Raw genomic sequence first — 20,672 nt, forward strand, 5'->3', positions numbered from 1 at the left:
CGGAGGGGTGCTCGGCGCTCTCCCGCCCTCCTTCCGGGAGCGAGGGTGCAGACTCTGAAACTGGCGCTGCTGGGCTGAGGCAGAGGCAGGGGAGTTGCAGCGCGCGCGGCTCGGTGAGTGTGTCTCCTGAGCGCGGAGAGGCGGGGGGAGGCGGAGGAGGAGGAGGAGGAGGAGGAGGAGGAGGAGGAGGAGGAGGGAGAATGCCCGGAGCCGCCGTCGCTGCCGCCGCCGCCGCGATGCTCCCGGCTCAGGAGGCTGCCAAGCTGTACCACACCAACTATGTGCGGAACTCGCGGGCCATCGGCGTGCTGTGGGCCATCTTCACCATCTGCTTTGCCATCGTCAACGTGGTGTGCTTCATCCAGCCCTACTGGATTGGCGACGGCGTGGACACCCCGCAAGCCGGCTATTTCGGGCTCTTCCACTACTGCATCGGCAACGGCTTCTCCCGGGAGCTGACCTGCAGGGGCAGCTTCACGGACTTCTCCACGCTGCCCTCGGGCGCCTTCAAAGCCGCCTCCTTCTTCATCGGCCTCTCCATGATGCTCATCATCGCCTGCATCGTTTGCTTCACCCTCTTCTTCTTCTGCAACACGGCGACGGTGTACAAGATCTGTGCCTGGATGCAGCTCACCTCCGGTGAGTGCGCGCTCACCTCGGTGGAGGCGGGGGGACCGCGGGGCGCCCGAGCCCGGAGGGGCGGGAGTGGGAGGGACGGGGGCCAGTGCGCGCCGCTGGGTGCCCAGCAACTTAATCCGCTCCGGCGTTGGGGGTGGGTGCTGGAGCCCTGGGAGGCCGGAACCCCGGGGCTTCCCCAGCCCGGCACTGGCGCCTTGTCCCGGGCTTTCCAGAGCCTCCCAAGCGCGGGGGACACTACCCGGGGGGACGCGCGGGAGGAAGGGCCGTTGCTGGGCCGAGTCTGCTCCGAGCTGAAGATGGGGAGGGGAGGCCGGCCGCTTAGGGCGCGAGCTGGGGGACTAAGGAGGGGCTGACACAGCCAGGCGGAAAGCGGATTTGGAGAGGTTGTAGTGGAAGGAGAGTCAGCTTGCTCTGTCCCTCTCTGGGACTGTTTCTGTCTTTGCTTCAGGAGGGGGTGGTGCTGGAGTGAAACTGTTTCACTCTGTCCCGGGCAGTTATAAAAAATGCATCATCCATCTGGAAATGAGTAAATGCTAATTCTGTTTTGGGTTTCACCCTTTTAAGAAAAATGTAGCTTAGAATGTTCCTTAGCGATTCCCCAGATGTCTAGTCCTCAGTTTGCTTCCCTGTCAGCAAAGGTCCTTACATTAAATCCTTCAACAGAGATCTTGAGGGAATCAAGATTTCTCAAGATCTCATTTTGGGGAAGTGGCTTTAGGGAGATGGGTTGAGAGGAAAACCCCTTTCAATAGCATTTCTGATCACTTTTTGCCCGTGGAGGATAGATTGTTACTAGCTGGAGGATATGAAAGTACTTTTTCTGAGCATCAAAGTTACTTTTAGCCCAGAAAGGATGGGGATGCATTTCCCGGTGGCTTTGGAGAGTCCTGAAACAAAACTAAGTCCTTTCTCTACTTCCGGTGATGCGGATTCCCACTCTGCTAGCCACCTTGGATGCCCTGCCTTCTAAAGGCAGCCTCCTTCCTAGGACACGTGACACCCTCCTGCTTCAACATTTTTGGGTCCTTTTGATTTTATGGATGATCTGGTTGTGGAAGAATATAGGATATCTCAGGCAGTCAGACTGTCTAAATTGTGTTTCGTTTTATTTTTCCCATTTTTAAAAGCTGTTACCTTCAATATTTGGTACATATTCTTCTGCCTGGGGAGGTTTTCTGGGGAGTAGGGGTTTGCTCCCCAAGTTTACCAGAGTGTTGTAGGATGATCAAGTCCTTAAAGGTGCTTGAAAAGAGCATTAAAGTTCATGTTCTTATACTGCTGGTGGATATAAGAGAAACTTGTGGGAGACTAAACTTGTATTATGGAAGTATTTGCTTTGCACGAAGTGTGTCTCAGCTGATTTTAATTTGCCGTGTTCTGGGAACACGTTCAGGTGAAAGGAAAGAAGTAAGCACCAACAGAAAAACACGCCCTCCCCTCACACTGTTATCCTCCTGAAATGCTCCAAGCACCCCACGGACACCCTGTTTATATATATATAATGTCATTTCAGGAGCAGACTAACTTTGAGATTTGGAATAAATTCATGTATTACAGTTGTTCCTGATATTTGGCTCTAGTTTGACTTTGAAGACGATGGGACATTGAGGAAGCAGATGTTTTAGAAAAAGAATTGACCCTGCACAGCTAATTTTAATTTTTCTAAGTTAAATGACCTATTTAGACTGATGATTCAAATTAGATTGTTTTTTGAAGGTCTGAAAGTAATTTGCAGGTGATTTCTCAACAACATATTCTTAAATATTTTTATGAGTTTTTGTGCTGTAAACCCAAGTTTTTTTTGTTTGTTTTTGTTTTATTTTAAAAAAGGAAAGAAAACTATCTTTGGGAAAGAATTACCAGCTTTCAAGTTAATACAACTACAACTATTGCAGTGTTTTTTTCTTTCCTTTTTCTGGAACAGAGCACACAGGAATCGTTCTAGGGTAGTGAAACATGATGTCATGTTTTCAGAAGTTTGACATAAATATACTCTCCTGTTTCCCATATGTCAATGTAAAATGTGATGCTGGCCTTCATACTAATGAAGATATTTGGACATTTTTGGACTTCATTTTTGGAGGACTGCAGGCCTTTAAGTTCTAGGCATACTTTCTAAAACCTTTATTTGCAATTTATTTGGTATTTTATTCCTGGATAAACCACAGAAGGACATAATTTTATTTATAATACAATTTATTAATTAAAGAAGAATGATTATGATGGGCAGTTAAGAATCAAAGTCAATTATGTTCACAGATTTTTAGGGAATGGGTTATAGAAGATATTTTTGAAGAATGCCACATTTAACATGGTTTTCTTTTTTAAAGTCTCATGGCACTAACAAGAAATTTAGCATAATGGAAACTATTTTCCAAGTTTAGGTTCTAACCTTTATAGTATTCCTCTTTAATGTTAAGCCTTCTCATACTTACAATTTAACTGCACCTAGGCTAATCTCAAGTGTAATTTGTAAGCTGTGCAAGATGAGACTTAATGTGCTATTTGCTTATTAGAGACTGTTTAACCTTCACTGGAAGTCAAACGATTAACTTGTGTATTTAGGTATCTAAGCATTCTCACGTAGTAACATCATAAACCAGAGCCAAGTAGAACATAAAATCCCATATGGAAATGATAAGAAGATGATGGAGCAGGAGACTTTCTTGTGAGTTATCCTTTTTATGATTCTGAACAATGAACTAGAAAAAGTACTTAATTTATTGGACCTGGAAAATGATGTTGCTCTTCTATCTAGATATGCGAAGCACATATAATTAGTGGTGCTATTATGAACACCTTGCCCTGTCCCTCTCTCTCCCCTGTAAATCATTATTAACCTCAGTAGAGTGAAGCTGCTGAATTAGGAGCTAATATGTCATACTACTTCTGGATGTAATCTTATACTTACAGACCATGCCTAATATAAAGACTGAAGGCATAACAATAATACATAAAATAAGTAATAACAATCAGAGATGCAAAATTTTTCTAATCTACAGAGGGATAACTTGAGAAGAAGAGAGACGTTTCTTTTTTCTGTATGATTTCTCTGACACTAAAAGGAAAGAGGTAGATCTGTAATTGGCCAGCTAGGGTAATAAAGTCCAGATTTTTTTTTTTTTTTATAATCAGGATGGAAAAGGAATTTTGTTGCTCTGGGAACGTGGTTCTCTGTTTCCGTGTTCTTGTTCTTTAAATCAGTGTTTTGGTCTGTTTCCAAGTCTGTTAATAACCAAGTCTCATAAAGGTGTTGTTTTGTTTATTTGTTTTATTGACTATAAGCCATGCCTGGAATTGTTTCCAGAAGCCCAAGTGTTAACCATTATAGACCAAATAAATCTTTTCTTTTTTTTTAACAAGCTAAAGCATTAAGGGGCGCCTGGCTGGCTCCCTCAGTAGAGCAGGTGACTCTTGATCTTGGGGTTGTAAGTTCGAGTCCCACATTGGGTGTAGAGATTACTTAAAAATAAAAAAAAATCTTTAAAAAACAGAATAAGCTAAAGCATTAAGGTAAAATTTAAGGTTTTTTAGACATCCACCGTGGACTTCTTGGTCAAAGGCAGCAGATGAGGAGGTAATTACTTTCTTCTGTGAAAAAGGGGCACCAGATCCAGGTTGGATTTCTTTATTCAGGAGGGACGAGGTTAGGAGAAGGGATTGCATTTGCCATGTCCTTCCCCTCTTGCCATTTGGCGTATATCAACAAGAAGTGCCACCAAGAGGGCAAGGCTCTATGGTAAGGGTTAAGGGCTGAATCGCTCAGTCACTTTCCCCGGCTTCCCACCCTTAGTTTTTCCCAGCTTTTGTCAGCCAGCTTGCTTTCTTAAATTGTATAACTTTAGGTGAGATGAGAATCATCAAGAGGTAATCACTGCGTTTCTTAGCCTGCAAGGAGAGGCTTTGCAATGTTACATGATAACTATCTCATGGCACCTTGCTCTTTTCTTATAGACCTTACCAACATTTGAGATGATAAATGTGTTTGTGTGTTTGTTTAATGTCTGTCATCTCCAGTACATGGAATGTTCCATAAAGCCATGTCTGTATTTCTTCGTATCGTATAAAGGTCAAGATCACGGACACTGGAGTAAAAAGATGTGGGTTTCGACCCTGGCTCTGACACTCACTAAGTGTATGACCCAGGGTATTAATTTCTCTGGACTTCAGTTGCTCATCTGCAAAGTGGACATGTACTTACCTCAGGAGATTGGTGCAAGGATTAAAGAGCGAATGTGTCTGCTGAGATCAGTGCGTGGTGCAGAGGAAGCAAGAACTACCTGAGTGTTAGGTTCATGTGCTATTACTGCTATGTCTCGGCACACGGTAATATGTGTATGCCATATACCGAAGAGTAGATACTCAATACATTGTTACTGAATAGAAGAAAGAATGAATGATCGGGGCGCCTGGGTGGCTCAGTTGGTTAAGCGACTGCCTTCGGCTCAGGTCATGATCCTGGAGTCCCGGGATCGAGTCCTGCATCGGGCTCCCTGCTCGGCGGGGAGTCTGCTTCTCCCTCTGACCCTCCCCCCTCTCATGCTCTCTATCTCATTCTCTCTCTCAAATAAATAAATAAAATCTTAAAAAAAAAAAAAAGAATGAATGATCAATGGGGTGAAAAAGGAGAGATTTAAACTTCCCCCATGCCATGTTGAGAAGTGAATGTCGTATATTCTTTGAAGCCATGATGCTCATCTTTCTCACTGGTTTGTGGTATCAGCAGTAATTGCACTAAAGGATCTCTTCCAACATTCTTTGACAGCAGTGACTGTGACGTGACAGCCTAATTCGTGATGAACTTATTCCCAAATGGGGGTCTTTTCTGATGTGGGGATAACAATCTTTATTACAACCATAGGACATAATTGTATCTTAGGATTCAGCAAATTTTTCCTTACCATTTGATTTCTCATGAAAAACATCATTCAAATTGGAGGTTTTATGTAAGAATCAAAAGATCAGGTTTTCATATGCGCAGGGGCCCCATTCCAGCTTGAATTTTCTTACATACCTTCAGGAGCAATCCAGACAGCAGGGCGGTGTATCTTCTGGGCTTTCCTTTTCTCTTTCTGGGCATCATTGCACACGTGTTCTTGGACCTGCCAGGGATCCTGCCCCAGATCTGCTCAGATGGGTGGCCTTGTGTATTCAGAGCTGTGATGTGGGTCTCCAAAGGGGACCAGGTTGGGATTGACTGGCCCTCAGGACATCACCAATTTTTACCATTTGGTGGTGCTGGGCGTATGAGAAAGAGGTCTTGCCTCAAAGAGCTGCTAACTCATCCTACATTCAGAGTTGCAGAATGGCCTTAAAGGGGGGTTTTTCAAATGGCAGGGCATTCCAAACACTTGCCCAGATGCAAAGGGAAGAGTGGACAACGGGTGAGTGAAGTTTTCATTTTCTGATGACATGTTCTACTTCTGAGAATTTTCTATTTACCAAGTCAAACTTAGAAGAAAGTGATTTGAAATGAGAATTTAGAAACTGTTTTTTTTTTTTCTTTTATGCAGTGTGACAAGGGATCTGACTATTGAAGAGATGTTGAAAAATATATTAATGTGAATGTCAAAACAAATGATTTTTATAATAGTGAGATTTTAAGTGAACATCTGTGAAAAATAACAGACCCCGTATAACCCATGCAGTATATTGTTAGGTATTTTCTTCCTTTGGCGCGAGGCTGCTTGTTGAACAGCTTTTTACCCATTGAGAAATGTTAACAAGGTGCTCACATATTTCTATTACGAAATAAATAAATAAATAAATAAATAATTAACCAGAATGTGGCATCAGATGCTTAACCTGAAAACAATTATTTAGTGATTAGCACTTACGTTTGGTATGATGTGATCAGAGAATCCAGATGGCCAGGCCAATGCGTTGCATTTTATGTACATACCTTAGAAATCTTTCAAAGTGAGCAGAATTTTCAATGAAGGAAAGAGCAGAGCAGAGCATATACCTGTGGGTGGAGTTTGTGGCTCAGTGCATTTCTGTGTGTGGTGTGAGGCAGTGGGAAAAGGAGTAGAGAGAACTTCAGATCACATTGGCATGAAGCAAAGAGCAAACACCCTGAGAGAATTCTAATTTGGGGGCTTCATAGCATGATAACTGGGAGGGTTTTAAAGTGTAATTTCCAGAACTTTGGGGGTCGGCACCAGCTTTAATTAATGTGATTTTTGCTTATAATGAGTCAACTGGAATTTTTTTTTTTTTAAAGATTTTATTTATTTATTTATTTTGAGAGAGAGAATGAGAGACAGAGAGCATGAGAGGGAGGAGGGTCAGAGGGAGAAGCAGACTCCCTGCCGAGCAGGGAGCCCGATGCGGGGCTCGATCCCGGGACTCCAGGATCATGACCTGAGCCGAAGGCAGTTGCTTAACCAACTGAGCCACCCAGGCACCCTCAACTGGAATTTTTATTTGATAACGAGGAAAGACCAAGGAGCTGACCTTTATTCTTAATAATAACAAGAATATATTAATAATGACAGAAAGTAAGACGCTGGTTCATATAGCAAATGGTAGGTAAGTTATTTGATGTCTCAAACGTAAAACTGTTATGAAAAGTCATTGGGGCATTTCAAAAAAGAAACCAACAAAACAGCCTCTGCTAGCATTCTTAATGTTTGCATAATTAATAGTATGCAGCTCTCCAATTGTGATTATGAGTCTATGACGCTCCTACTGTGCAGGGTCAGAGAGTCATTCCTGGTTTAAACTGTCATTACTGTAATCTTGAACAAAATCATTTCTCATCTCTTCTGCTAAAATGAAACAAAAAAATGAGCGGTTTGCAAGAGAAAGATAATTTTTGGACCACTGTAGACATGAACCCTCTCCAACTACTTTTGGACAGAATGAAAGAAGAAAGTAGACCTTTCTAAAGTAGGGTTACTGGCATGGGATCAGCACACCGGGTCTCACTTACCTGGATTCTGACATCTTCCCATACTAGGGAAACCAGATTGGCAGCACTGTAGGGGCTGTCTCTCTGTGTGCTGAATATGAGAAAGGATCCTAGGTGATAGGCTGAGTGAAATTAGGCTAATTGCATGAAATTCTGAGATTATGACTTATCAATGAAAGGGCTAGTGGCAGAGTAGCGAAAGGTAATGAAATCAGTGAGAAATGATTGTCGATCAGAAAAGAGGCCTTAGCTCAGAGACAGGCAGAACTTAACGAATCAAGAGAGTTCTCCTCATTCTTTGCCCACTTAGAAAACAATGGCTCATTTAGCTTTGGTATAGAATGCATCACAGGCCCACTTGCTTAAGTGTCTGGAGACTCCTTGTGGAAATTGTCTTGGCGGGGGCGGGGGTGGGGTGGAGCAGGGTGCTCTGCATCTCCTTCTTTTGCTTTAATGAAGATCAAGAGTGAGGTTGCAAAAATCAAAATGGGAAATGTGTATCATCATTGACAGAAGGCTCAGTATTTGAGAAACAGGCAAATAGATCCAGCTGTGGAGAATGACAGGGACAGCGAAGAGTGACACCAAAAAATGAAGTATGAATAGAAGATAGAAGAAATTCAAGGTTGCAAAGCCTGTGGAATTTGATAACATTAAAAGCCTATTGAGGTTGATATCATCAATGGCTTAAAAATATATTGGCACAGGACAAGCAGAGAGCTGGAATGTGCATTACAGTGCAAAGCTGTGTGCAAATCCTAATTCCCAAGAAGGAAAGATTAAGGCTCTGCTGCACCCCCTCCCCCCACCTCTCAGGAGTTATAATAGATTCTAATACCAAGCTATTCAAAGAGAGAGATGATCAAACTTCCTCTATGGCAGGTGAAAATATGGAGAAATAAAATAAGCCAACCAAAGAAAGAAAAGGTCATTGTGAAACTTGATAAATAGAATTCCTATAGTTTCTCTTTGAAAATCTAGTTACAGATTGTGAAGCTAAATTAATTTCTGTAATGGCTTTAATGGTGAAAGGGAAGTTACAGGGAGTATTTAGGATAAATATATTTACAGAGCATTTTAAGAACATAGATAGTTGCAAGCTAGACTGTTAGATTTAAGATTCAGATGATTAAAAACCAGCAATATTGTGGATCTGTGTAATGCCAAATATTAATTAATGGAATATCTACATTTTAACCAGTTAACTGGACTAGAAGTAGCACTGAATAGTTGACATTTCTTAAAAACCTTCGTAGAGAGAAGAATGCTGCACTGCAATGTTTTACAAACTCTGGTTGGTGACCCTTTGATGGGTCACGACATTAGTTGAGTAGATCATGATCAGCATTAAAGCTTGGATTAAAACAATAGAAAATATGAATGTAGTGGAGATAGGGTTTCGTGAAACCTTTATTTCTTAAAATACTTAAATATGTGTAGGTGGACTAGATTAAAATGTACAATGTATTGCTTACCTGTGGGCTGTAGTCAAAATGTTTGAAAGACACTATTCTAGAGAAAAGATGATTGTGTGAATTCAGAAAAATAACTATCTCTTCTTTGGAAAATTGTGGAAGTTTTGCATCAATTCATAGGTCATTTTGTATTGGAGGGTAGATTGGGTAAAAGATAAGCTTATTTGAGACATTTTTCTTTGCTTTTCTTTCTTCCATTAATGGCCTTGATTGCTAATGTCTCCCAATTAGTTTGTAGGTGGATTGAAAAAGAGAATTATTTTTCCAGCTGTGATTTGATTGGCCATTCATGCTATGAAAAATGACATGGCCCGCCTCTAAACAAACATTTAAACAAGTGTACTTAACCCAGTGCCAAATGGATATAGACTGAAAAGCTTTTAGAAGTTGGAAGGATATTAATAATTTAGCAGTCTCTTCATTTTCCAGGTAAAGAAATAGTATTGGAAAAGTACTATCGAGCAACTACCACTTGCAAAAACCTTTAGTTTAGTATATTTAGCCTTCACAGTAATTCTACAAGGTTATATCATTATACCCATTTTGCGGATGAAGAAATTGAGGCTTAAAAAATTGTTCAAGGTCTCATACCAGTGAGTGGTTTGAGCCAAAATCAGACTTGCCCCCTTCCCTGCAGAATGTTGCCTCTGAATCTGAGAGAAATTAAGAGTCTTGCCAAAATTACACCTTGATAGACTTGAGACTAATGCATCTGATTCCCGGTGCAGTTCTATTTCTACTACTTTCGTTTGTCTCCCAACTTTATGTGCATTTGCTTAGTACATATGTTCAATATGCATTTTCACCATGCTGTATCAAGGGAAGGGGCTGATCTTTAACAGGGAAAATAACTGCCAAATGTTTACCAGACTTTTCTCGTCAAGCCTGCTTAGGAGTAGAGAGGTATTCCTCATCTCTCTTCCTTTTCATTTCCCTAAGCTAGAGCTTGGGTGGTTCTTTGCCCACAGCATCCTCTTGGTTACACCTCTGATCTCAGTGCTATTTTTCTGAGACTGAATTCCTATAGGCCAAGGGCTCTGTCACCCATTTCTGCCCTGTATCAAATGCAGAAATGTTCTTAATAGATTTGCTTACCGATGGAGGTGGTGAATGTGGTGATGCCACTGGACAGGATCGCCAAGTCACAGACACAGTTCCAGGAAGGTTAATAATAGACTTGGACAGCTTCTGGAGGCATCAGGGTGAGGAAGGGGAACTGGGCATGTGGCCAGAAGATGCGCATCTTGGCTTGGCCACTTACTGGCTGGATGACTTTGAGCAAGTCATCTAACTACTCTTGGCTTTTCATTTTCTTCACTTCGTTCATTTTTTCTAAGATGTATGTAATTGTGTTGCAGATAAAAAGAGATCACAAGTTATGGACATTAAAAATATTATCATCTGCCAACTAGTTGTTGCTGTGCATTTACCGACAAAGTAAATGTTAGGAAAGCCATCAAAGATAGGATGCAATTAAAGAAGAAAGCAAATAAAGAACAATCCTAGACAGGCAGGTATCCAGAGTTAGATTTCCTCAATATAGTGAGACTTTAAATAAAGGTACCTATCTATTAGGATTCTCAGGATTATTGAATTAATGCATGTGAAACACTTGTAACTGGACCTGGCACACAGTAAGCCCTCAATAAATATTAGCTAGGTCTACTGTTGTTACTGTTACTCTACCACCACCAAAGAGAGCAGGGCTGGAGGAGTGGGTAGGATTCAGAAAATTTAGTAGACAGAAAAATGGAACTCAAAATACCCAACTTAAAGGACAGTGTCGTTTCACAACTTGTGTATGCCAGACCTAACTTGTTCTGAGGATCCAGTAAGATAATGGCTGTGAAAGCCTTTTAGAAACTGCACGGTGTTCTATAAATGCCATTGTGCTTCCCGTAATGGATTTTGTGCATTACTAACAAAACACCATCTAAGCTAAGAGTTTAAGTTGGTGTTAACAGGGTCTAGCTCTTCCATTTTATTTGTCTAGAGTAATGACTCAAAGTGTCATTATCTCCAAAATGCATTTTGGAGATAATTTTGAACTGTTTAATAACTTCAGCTAAATAAACTTAGAAAGAGAAGCCATGTTTTGAAGGCATTGTGGACCAGTTGATCTTTTGATTATGGCAAGACCCTTATAAATATTTAGGCATTCTTATTAAGTTCCCCCTAAATGATAGGGCAATATTATCAGATATTACTCAAATTATTTCCTCTTGACAGTTATCAAAAGCAACATTTAATATTCTTGATCTTTAGTAACATCATGACATCATGTAACAGGAACAATTTACAAGTAGCATTTTTTTCTGTGCTGTTTTAAATGTAGTTGTAATATATTGAAAATTAGGTTTCTCAATATTGTGTCCGTGAGTCTTTATTTTTTCTTCCTAAGCAAAGAAAGTAGTGATTTAAGATTCTCAGATTAATGCTCAAACGGAGATTGTTGCTCTCTTTTTAACATGTTAATTCTGTGAATTTCTTTAGCTTTCCTAAAGAAGGCAAGACAAACAAACTCAACATTGCTTCTTATTAGTATTTTCATTTCTTTTTTTTTTTTTTTTAATTTTATTTATTTATTTGACAGAGAGAGACAGCGAGAGAGGGAACACAAGCAGGGGGAGTGGGAGAGGGAGAAGCAGGCTTCCCGCTGAGCAGGGAGCCCGATGCGGGGCTCGATCCCAGGACCCTGAGATCATGACCCGAGCCGAAGGCAGACGCTTAACGACTGAGCCACCCAGGCGCCCCAGTATTTTCATTTCAAATTTAAAGTCATCAGCTATTGTAAGAAGAGAATATCAGTTTGTACATGTATGACTATGACCCAAACCACTGAATTGAATAATGAACAGATGAACATTCTCTGCTCCGCATAGTATCAAGATCCCATTTGCAGTAAATATCCAGAGTTGATGTTGACAAGAGAATGTATTAAGTAGGAATGCTCCATCAGACTCTGCTTTTAGACATGCAGGTGAAGAGATGTTTGGTGAACACTGCCCAGCAGTGTCCCAGCTGTGTCCTGGAGGTTATAATGAATAGCTCCTCTCTTCCTGACCTCTGCTGGAAGGGGCTCTCCAGCAAGATGAACTCACATGGGGAAATGGGCCAGGATCTACATACCCCTACTTCACTTTACTGAGACCCCTCCATTGAGTGCAGGATGGGCTCTAGAGGGAGCTCCAGCCCTGTCATCTTGTGTTTCTTGGAACTTTGTCTTTTCTAAGGTCAGGTCCAGAGTCATTTTCCCCCCTGATACTCCTTGCAAGGTAACATTTTAGAGAGTAGCCAGTGGAGGATAAAATATGAAGGGTGAAAAAGAATAAGAAGAGGGATCCATTCAGAATACAGCCAGTAGAACGGAAAGCTTCTTTATCTACCAGAAAAAACCCAACTCCTCCTGGACTTTTCTGTAGCCCTTTGTCTTTATATAAATTCGTTGAAATTAACTCTCTGTAACTTATCTGACCTTTTAAGAAGCTGTTGTGACTTTTCAGTGGCCTACTTTTGTAGAGGACTCGTTGGGATGGTCTTTCCCCATCAGAACATTTTGGCTATTTTTTTCTTAGCCTGGAGATGGACACTTTGGAATAACTTGGACATCACTGGAGAATTAACAGGTCACTGGAGGTAGGTTACTAGAGAATTCAAAAGAAGCAGAGGAATTCAGAACTGCAGAATTTGGAATAGCTGTTTGATCTTGGTGGTCATGAACTATGCATTATGGTTGCATCTCTGCAGCAGCCTGAGCCCGTTTGGGAAATGAAAAAAGTAGAATTGGAAATTACATTCCCCGGGAAACTTTAGGGACTGTTCGGAATTTAAAAATAATGTTTACAGGAACTCACACCATGGACCCCAGCTATAGGCAAATAATACTTCATATGTTGAGAATAGAAAACTGGACACCAAATTTCATTACTAGCTCCTACCTACATATTCTAGTCGCCTTTTCCTTAAATACAACAAAATAAAAAGAAGGAATGAGTGCCTTCTACACCCACACATAGTTGTCTCCACTGGAAGCCACTCAGAGAACACACAAATTCCTTTCTTCTTTTCTTTTTCTGTTTTTTTTTTTTTTTAAGTGGGACCTGAACTCAATCTGGTTTCTATTTTATCTCTTTGGGAACCTGAAGTGCAGAAAGTTCTTAGGAAAATTCAGAAAGCACATTTCCTGCTCAATGCCAGACTTTTTTCTCCATCTCATACTCACAAAGCATTTTTAAAAATCCTCACCAGAATTCCCCCTTATTAGCCCCGACGCCCCCACCCTGGTCCCAGGGCCTGCCGAAATGTCTGTGCCTGAAAAGGCCAAGCAGAAAATCTGGAACTCTACTGGTACTGTGGTTCAATACAGCACACTAGCAATACTGTGGGACCTCTTAGAATTTGGGGGCTGAGTTTAATGTGCATAGAACAAGGGAGAAAAGTTCTGTAATCAATAAGAGTTCATTTGACAAGGGCTGTTCCCTTCCACTGTGTACTATTAAAGAATTGATTTTTTTACAAAGGTTTCTAAAAAACCAACCTAGTGATTGTGAGAGGTGGTCCCTGAACATTAAAGTTTTAATCGTGATAGATTTATTTAAGAAATAGAATGAGTCTCTCATACAATTCTTTCTCTTTAAGTCTCATGGTGACATGAGCAGTTCATTTGGAATTTATTCTCAAATACGTTAAAGTATTATCTAAGTTTAGTGTAGAAATATGACTTACACGGAGGCAAGCTTGAACTTGTCCAATGAAAGAGAAAGTGACTTAAATTTCTATTGTAGTTACCACATTATTCAGACCAGCCATCATTCTGGTCTTGCCAACATTTGCAGAATGAATCATTGTTTCAGTTCATCTGTAAACACATGAATACTATACTTTATATTTGTGTGTGCATGCCTGTGTGTTTTTGTGTCTATAGTTTAAAAAATAACAATAAAATGACCACTTGTGTATCCACTACCCACTTTCCTGATGATATCTGCCCAGAGGTAGCCACTTCCCTGAGTTTTGTGTTACTAACCTACATTCCTTATAGTTTTATCACTAATGTGCATATTCTCAAGTCACAGGTTTTTTACTGTTTCTGGTTTTTTTAAGATTTTATTTGTTTATTTGAGAGAGAGAGAGACAGAGATAGCGAGAGAGAGCACGAGTGGAGAGGAGAGGGAGAAGCAGGCTCCCCGCTGAGCAAGGAGCCCGATGCGGGGCTCGATCCCAGGACCCCGGAATCATGACCTGAGCTGAATGCAGATGTTTAACTGACTGAGCCACCCAGATGCCTCACTGTTCCCGTTTTTAAAGGAAATGGTTCACTGTTTAGTATGACTTATGCAAGAGATGCAAATACTATTCATTATGTTAAGAAGGTTCACTTACATTCCTCCATTGACAAGAACTTTTTAGATTTTGAATGTATGTTGAATTTTATTAAATGCACTTTCAGCACCTACTGAGATGATTAAATGAATTTTTGGAATTAATCAGTACTGATGAAATAGTTATAATACTGGATTTTCTAATGTTAATGCACTCTAAAAACAAAGCCAACTTTCACACCCATTGTGAGACTCAGTCTCTAATATTTTATTATTTTTCATGAGTAAGGTTGTGTGGAGTTTTTTTTGTTGTTGTTTTCATTGTCACACGTCTTCATCTAGTTTAGGTGTCAGGGTTATGTAAGATCCATAAAAGTAGTTGAAAAGTCTCTTTTTCTGTTCTTTGAAAGAATTTGTGTAGAATTGGAATTATCTGTTCCTTGAGTATTTAATGGAATTAAATTGTAAAACTGTCTGGGCCTGGTATTTCTTTATAGGAAGATTTTTTAAACTACTGATTAGATTTCTTTAATTGTCTTAGAATCAGTCAGGTTTTTAATTTCATCTTCAGTCAGTTTATAAAAGTATATTTTTCTAAGAATTTGTCCGTTTCACCTACATTGTCAAATTTATTGGCATAGAGCTTTTTAAACTATACTCTTATCATTGTATAGGAACTGTTTGCTTGTGTCTTCTGTTTTCTTTAGATCAATTTTGCCAAAAGGTTGTCGGATTTATTAGTTTTTTAAAAAAAGAACCAGCTTTATCTTTGTTGTTCTTTTGCATTGCAATGTTCAATAGCATTAATTTTTGCTTTTATTTTTTACTTTTTTTCCTTCTATTTTCTTTAGGTTTATTCTCTTGTTCTTTTCCTAACTTCTTAATTGGTTACCAAGCTTATTAATTTTTTATCTGCTACAAACTTATGGAAATAACTCCTTATCTGTAGTGAGACTTTTGAAGAGACCATCATTAAAAATTTTGATCAGGAATTGTATGCAACCATCTCCCAAGCATGACACAAAATGATAAATATATATGTTCTTCATGAAAGAAAGCTCAAATTGCATATTTATATTTATATTGGATATATATTCAATATATTTAGTATTTAATACTTTATATTCTATGTGTCTTATATGAAGTAAATGTTTTTGCAAAATCACATATAGATGCTCCCATTTATTCTAGCAATTGCTATTGTAATAATATCATTTTCTGTGTGCATATCATGATATGAAATACATGAGAAAACACTCAAGATCACTAATGATCAGTGGATGGCACCAAGTTCATTATTGGCTTTAGTGCTCAACTGCTTCTCTGGATTCTTGTTTTGTCTTTTTCCTTACCTATAAGGGGTTTCTCTTACTTTACTATTGCTCAGCCATGCATGTGAAAAAAAAAAGTTTTGTATTTTTATCCAACATTTTTAGGTATTCTATTTGGGAGTGTTTTTTGGGTCATCTGATCTGTCATGTTACCCAAAATGTAGATCCCATGGATAATATTAAGTTGGCTTTGCTTAATTCTATGGCCACATGGACTCTAACTTCCAAGTACCAAGTCACCAATTTATGCCATTGCTGAAATGGGGAACAATCAGAGGGAGTGTGGATTGATGCATATAAACTAATTATACTTTCTGAATCTACTACTCAAAATTCATGAATGTACCATAGTGAGTTAGTGTCATAGTTCGTTCGTTCATTCTTTCTTCCTTTCTTCCTTTCTTTCCTTTTCTTCTTCTCCTTCTCCTCCTCCTCCTCCTCCTCCTCCTTCGAGAGAGAGAGAGAGAGAGAGAGAGAGAAAGGGGGGGAGGGCCAGAGGGGGAGAGAGAGAGAATCTCATGCAGGCTTCATGACCAGTGTGTAGTCTGATGTGGGGCTTGATCTCACAACCCTGAGATGATGACCTGAGCCGAAACCAAGAGTTGGGTGCTCAACTGACTGAGCCACCCAGGTGCCCCAGTGTCATATTTGTCTAAGATGAAATATGTAGTAGGAGCAAAGGAGTGGGTCTCCACTTCCAATGATATATGCATTTAATGTAGATTCCTCTTAGTTTTAATATAAAAATACCAAATTACATGACAGAAATATTGTCATTGGGTTCTCAATCCTTTTATTCTTTCATTCATTCATTTATCCTTCCCTATTGCATGCCTAGTATGCATATTAGAGAAGATATGAAGCCTAAAACACTTCTTATAGTAAAGATCTCTTCATGATTGGTTTTCTTCTTAGGTTTGGAAAGAATTCTGAATTCCTCAGAAGAAAACTGTGGAGGCAGCTATAACATGCTAGCGAAGTGCATAAGCTCTGAAACCAAAACATCTGGATTTGTGTGGTTGCTGTATGACCTTGGGCTAGTTCTTTAGCCTATCTATGCCTCAGTTTCCTCATCTTTAAAGTAAGGATAAATATAGAACCCATCTCATATCTGGAAAACAGAAGACACTCATAAATGTTAGGAATGAGTATGACCATCATCAATGTTGTCATCATTATCATCGCTAGAACGGTGGTCCCAGAAGGCACAAAAAAAGAAGTACAAAGTACATTGCTGTTCTGTTAAAAACCCCATATGACCTCAGATTGTTTCTCTTTTAATCTAGAAAAGAAATCGTGTACATTTTGAAGGTGGAAATTCATTGCCACTCCATGTTTTATTGGATGAGATTAGCCCTTTCCATCCTAGGTCTTCGTGGGGAATTTTATAAGAGAGAATGAAGGAAGCTGTGGAATTTCCCTGCAGTGGGTGCCCTTTCAGCCCTCCTTTTGGGATGGAGATTGGGGATCTGTAGAGTGATATCACCAGGGCTCAGAGAAGAAGGGTAGCAGTTAGCAATTGCTGCTCCTTGTGCCCTATGTACTAGAAGCTTCCTGAGGGCAGAGATCATGGTGGTTTTATTTGCCCTTGTACACTTAGTGCTTAGGATGCTTGTTGTTGCAATTTGCCTGCTCTTTCAATGCCTTAAACTGATGCCACAATTCAAAGCTCTATCCTCGGAACCAATATAAAGAAAATGTCTCAGCACTTTTTAGAGGAGTCAACATAGTGATTATCCCACAGAGTCTGCAACCGGAGAGCTTATCATTTCTATATGATTTAAGCTCTACTTAAGAAAATAGGTCCTAGGGATGCCTGGGTGGTTCAGTCGGTTAAGCGTCTGCCTTTGGCTCGGGTCATGATCCCAGGATTCTGGGATTGAGCCCCGCGTCGGGCTCCCTGCTCAGCAGAGAGCCTGCTTCTCCCTCTCCCTCTGCCTGCCGCTCTGCCTATCTGTGCTCTCTCTCTGTCTCTCTGTCAAATAAATAAATAAAATCTTAAAAAAAAAAAAGAAAAGAAAAAGAAAACAGGTCCTATTTTCATTTTAAGTTTCAAAGTCAAGAACTATGAACCAAACTTAATTATGCTTTAATATCTTGTGTATATGAATTTAGAATGACACATTCTAAACGGTTCACCTTGACCAGAGAAATTTGGCATTGAAAAGCAGATGTTTTGTTAAAACCAGATATATGGGTCCCGTGGTTTGTAATTTTTTACTTTAACACAAAGAATACAAATGTTACAGAACCAAGGAAACACCGAACACATTTGAATATAAACCTTGTTTTTAAATAGATTATTTTCCAAAATGAATTCTTTTAGTTCTTTGCCTTCACTGTAACAATCATAAAATCTGAGCGTTGAGCAAGGTGGGAAGATTGCGATGATAGAGGAAAAAGACAAAAAGACACAGAGAGCAGAGTAGTTCAAGGCGCTAAACAGAGGGATGGACTGGCATGGGACAGAAGCAGCAGTAATCGTGACATTCAAATTCCCTGAGAAGGACGAAAAATCTAAATGTTTATAAAAGAAAAAAAAAAACCTGTGTAGGTAAGGAGAGAACATTTTACTTGGAGGCTAAAACGAAGACAATACAAAATAATAAAAAATTAATTCAAATCTCCTTCAAAATACAGTAACATCGGTTTGCTGCTTCCCAGGGCAATAAGAAAGTGGTGTCATAAGATAGACTTCATAATCATTTTCTTCTTATAAAATAAATGTTTTACCTTTTTCCCTGTTGTGAGTTTTTTTTCTTAAGATTATTTATTTTTAGAGAGAGAGAGAGCTCGCTTACACGCATGTGGAGAGGGGCAGAGGGTGAGAATCTTTGAAGCTGACTCTATGCCGAGCAAGGAGTCCGATGTGGGGCTCGATCGCACAACCCATGAGATCATGAGCAGAGCTGAAACCCAGAATTGGACACTTAACCGACTGAGCCACCCAGGCGCCCCACTGTTCTGAGGGTTTTTTAAAAAAATTTTTTATTGTTATGTTAATCCCCATACATTACATCATTAGTTTTAGATGTAGTGTTCCATGATTCATTGTTTGTGCATAACACCCAGTGCTCCATGCAGAACGTGCCCTCCTCAATACCCATCACCAGGCTAAGCCATCCTCCCACCTCCCTCCCCTCTAGAACCCTCAGTTTGTTTCTCAGAGTCCATCGTCTCTCATGGTTCATCTACCCCTCCGATTTCCCCCCTTTCATTCTTCCCCTCCTGCTACCTTCTTCTTCTTCTTCTTTTTTTTTTTTCCCTTAACATATATTGCATTATTTGTTTCAGAGGTACAGATCTGAGATTCAACAGTCTTGCACAATTCACAGAGCTTACCAGAGCACATACCCTCCCCAGTGTCTATCACCCAGTCAGCCCATCCCTCCCACCCCACCCCCCACTCCAGCAACCCTCAGTTTGTTTCCTGAGATTAAGAATTCCTCATATCAGTGAGGTCATATGATACATGTCTTTCTCTGTCTGACTTATTTCGCTCAGCATAATACCCTCCAGTTCCATCCATGTCGTTGCAAATGGCAAGATCTCATTCCTTTTGATGGCTGCATAATATTCCATTGTATATATATACTTCTTCTTTATCCATTCATCTGTTGATGGACATCTTGGCTCTTTCCACAGTTTGGCTCTTGTGGACATTGCTGCTATAAACATCGGGGTGCACATACCCTTTCGGATCCCTACTTTTGTATCTTTGGGGTAAATACCCAGTAGTGCAATTGCTGGATCATATGGTAGCTCTATTTTCAACTTTTTGAGGAACCTCCATACTGTTTTCCAGAGTGGCTGCACCAGCTTGCATTCCCACCAACAGTGTAGGAGGGTAACCCTTTCTCCACATCTCCGCCAACATCTGTCATTTCCTGACTTGTTAATTTTAGCCATTCTGACTGGTGTGAGGTGGTATCTCATTGAGGTTTTGATTTGGATTTCCCTGATGCTGAGCGATATTGAGCACTTTTTCATGTGTCTGTTGGCCATTTGGATGTCTTCTTTGGAAAAATGTCTGTTCATGTCTTCTGCCCATTTCTTGATTGGATTCTTTGTTCTTTGGGTGTTGAGTTTGATGAGTTCTTTATAAATTTTGGATACTAGCCCTTTATCTGATATGTCATTTGCAAATATCTTCTCCCATTCTGTCGGTTGTCTTTTGGTTTTGTTGACTGTTTCCTTTGCTTTGCAAAAGCTTTTTATCTTGATGAAGTCCCAATAGTTCATTTTGCCCTTGCTTCCCCTTGCCTTTGGCGATGTTTCTAGGAAGAAGTTGCTGCGGCTGAGGTCGAAGAGGTTGCTGCCTGTGTTCTCCTTTAGGATTTTGATGGACTCCTGTCTCACACTGAGGTCTTTCAACCATTTGGAGTCTATTTTTGTGTGTGGTGTAAGGAAGTGGTCCAGTTTCATTCTTCTCCATGTGGCTATCCAATTTTCCCAACACCATTTGTTGAAGAGACTGTCTTTTTGCCATTGGACATTCTTTCCTGCTTTGTCAAAGATGAGTTGATCATGGAGTTGAGGGTCCATTTCTGGGCTCTCTATTCTGTTCCATTTATCGATGTGTCTGTTTTTGTGCCAGTACAATACTGTCTTGATGATGACAGCTTTGTAATAGATCTGGAAGTCCGGAATTGTGATGCTGCCAGCTTTGCTTTTCTTTTTCAACATTCCTCTGGCTGTACGGGGTCTTTTCTGGTTCCATACAAATTTTAGGATTATTCATTCCATTTCTTTGAAAAAAGTGGAGGGTATTTTGATGGGGATTGCATTGAATGTGTAGATTGCTCTAGGTAGCATTGACATCTTCACAGTATTTTTTCTTCCAATCCATGAGCATGGAACGTTTTTCCATTTCTTTGTGTCTTCCTCAATTTCTTCCATGAGTATTTTATAGTTTTCTGAGTATAGATCATTTGCCTCTTTGGTTAGATTTATGCCTAGGTATCTTATGGTTTTGGGTGCAATTGTAAATGGG

General features: G+C 40.2%; 1 protein-coding gene across 1 annotated transcript in view; it reads left to right on the forward strand.

Moving 5' to 3' along the window:
• The first annotated feature begins 200 nt into the window (after nt 1-200).
• LHFPL3 (LHFPL tetraspan subfamily member 3) overlaps nt 201-20,672 on the forward strand; it is a 412,245-nt gene continuing 391,773 nt past the window's right edge. Inside the window, exon 1 of the mRNA XM_045865043.1 lies at nt 201-639. Coding sequence (XP_045720999.1) covers nt 201-639 — 439 coding nt within the window. The remainder of the gene's footprint in view (nt 640-20,672) is intronic.

The sequence above is a fragment of the Mirounga angustirostris genome, unplaced genomic scaffold (assembly GCF_029215605.1).
Source record: "Mirounga angustirostris isolate CCGP_5_RB_7025 unplaced genomic scaffold, mMirAng1.0.hap1 SCAF_12, whole genome shotgun sequence".
Taxonomy (NCBI): Eukaryota; Metazoa; Chordata; class Mammalia; order Carnivora; family Phocidae; genus Mirounga; species Mirounga angustirostris.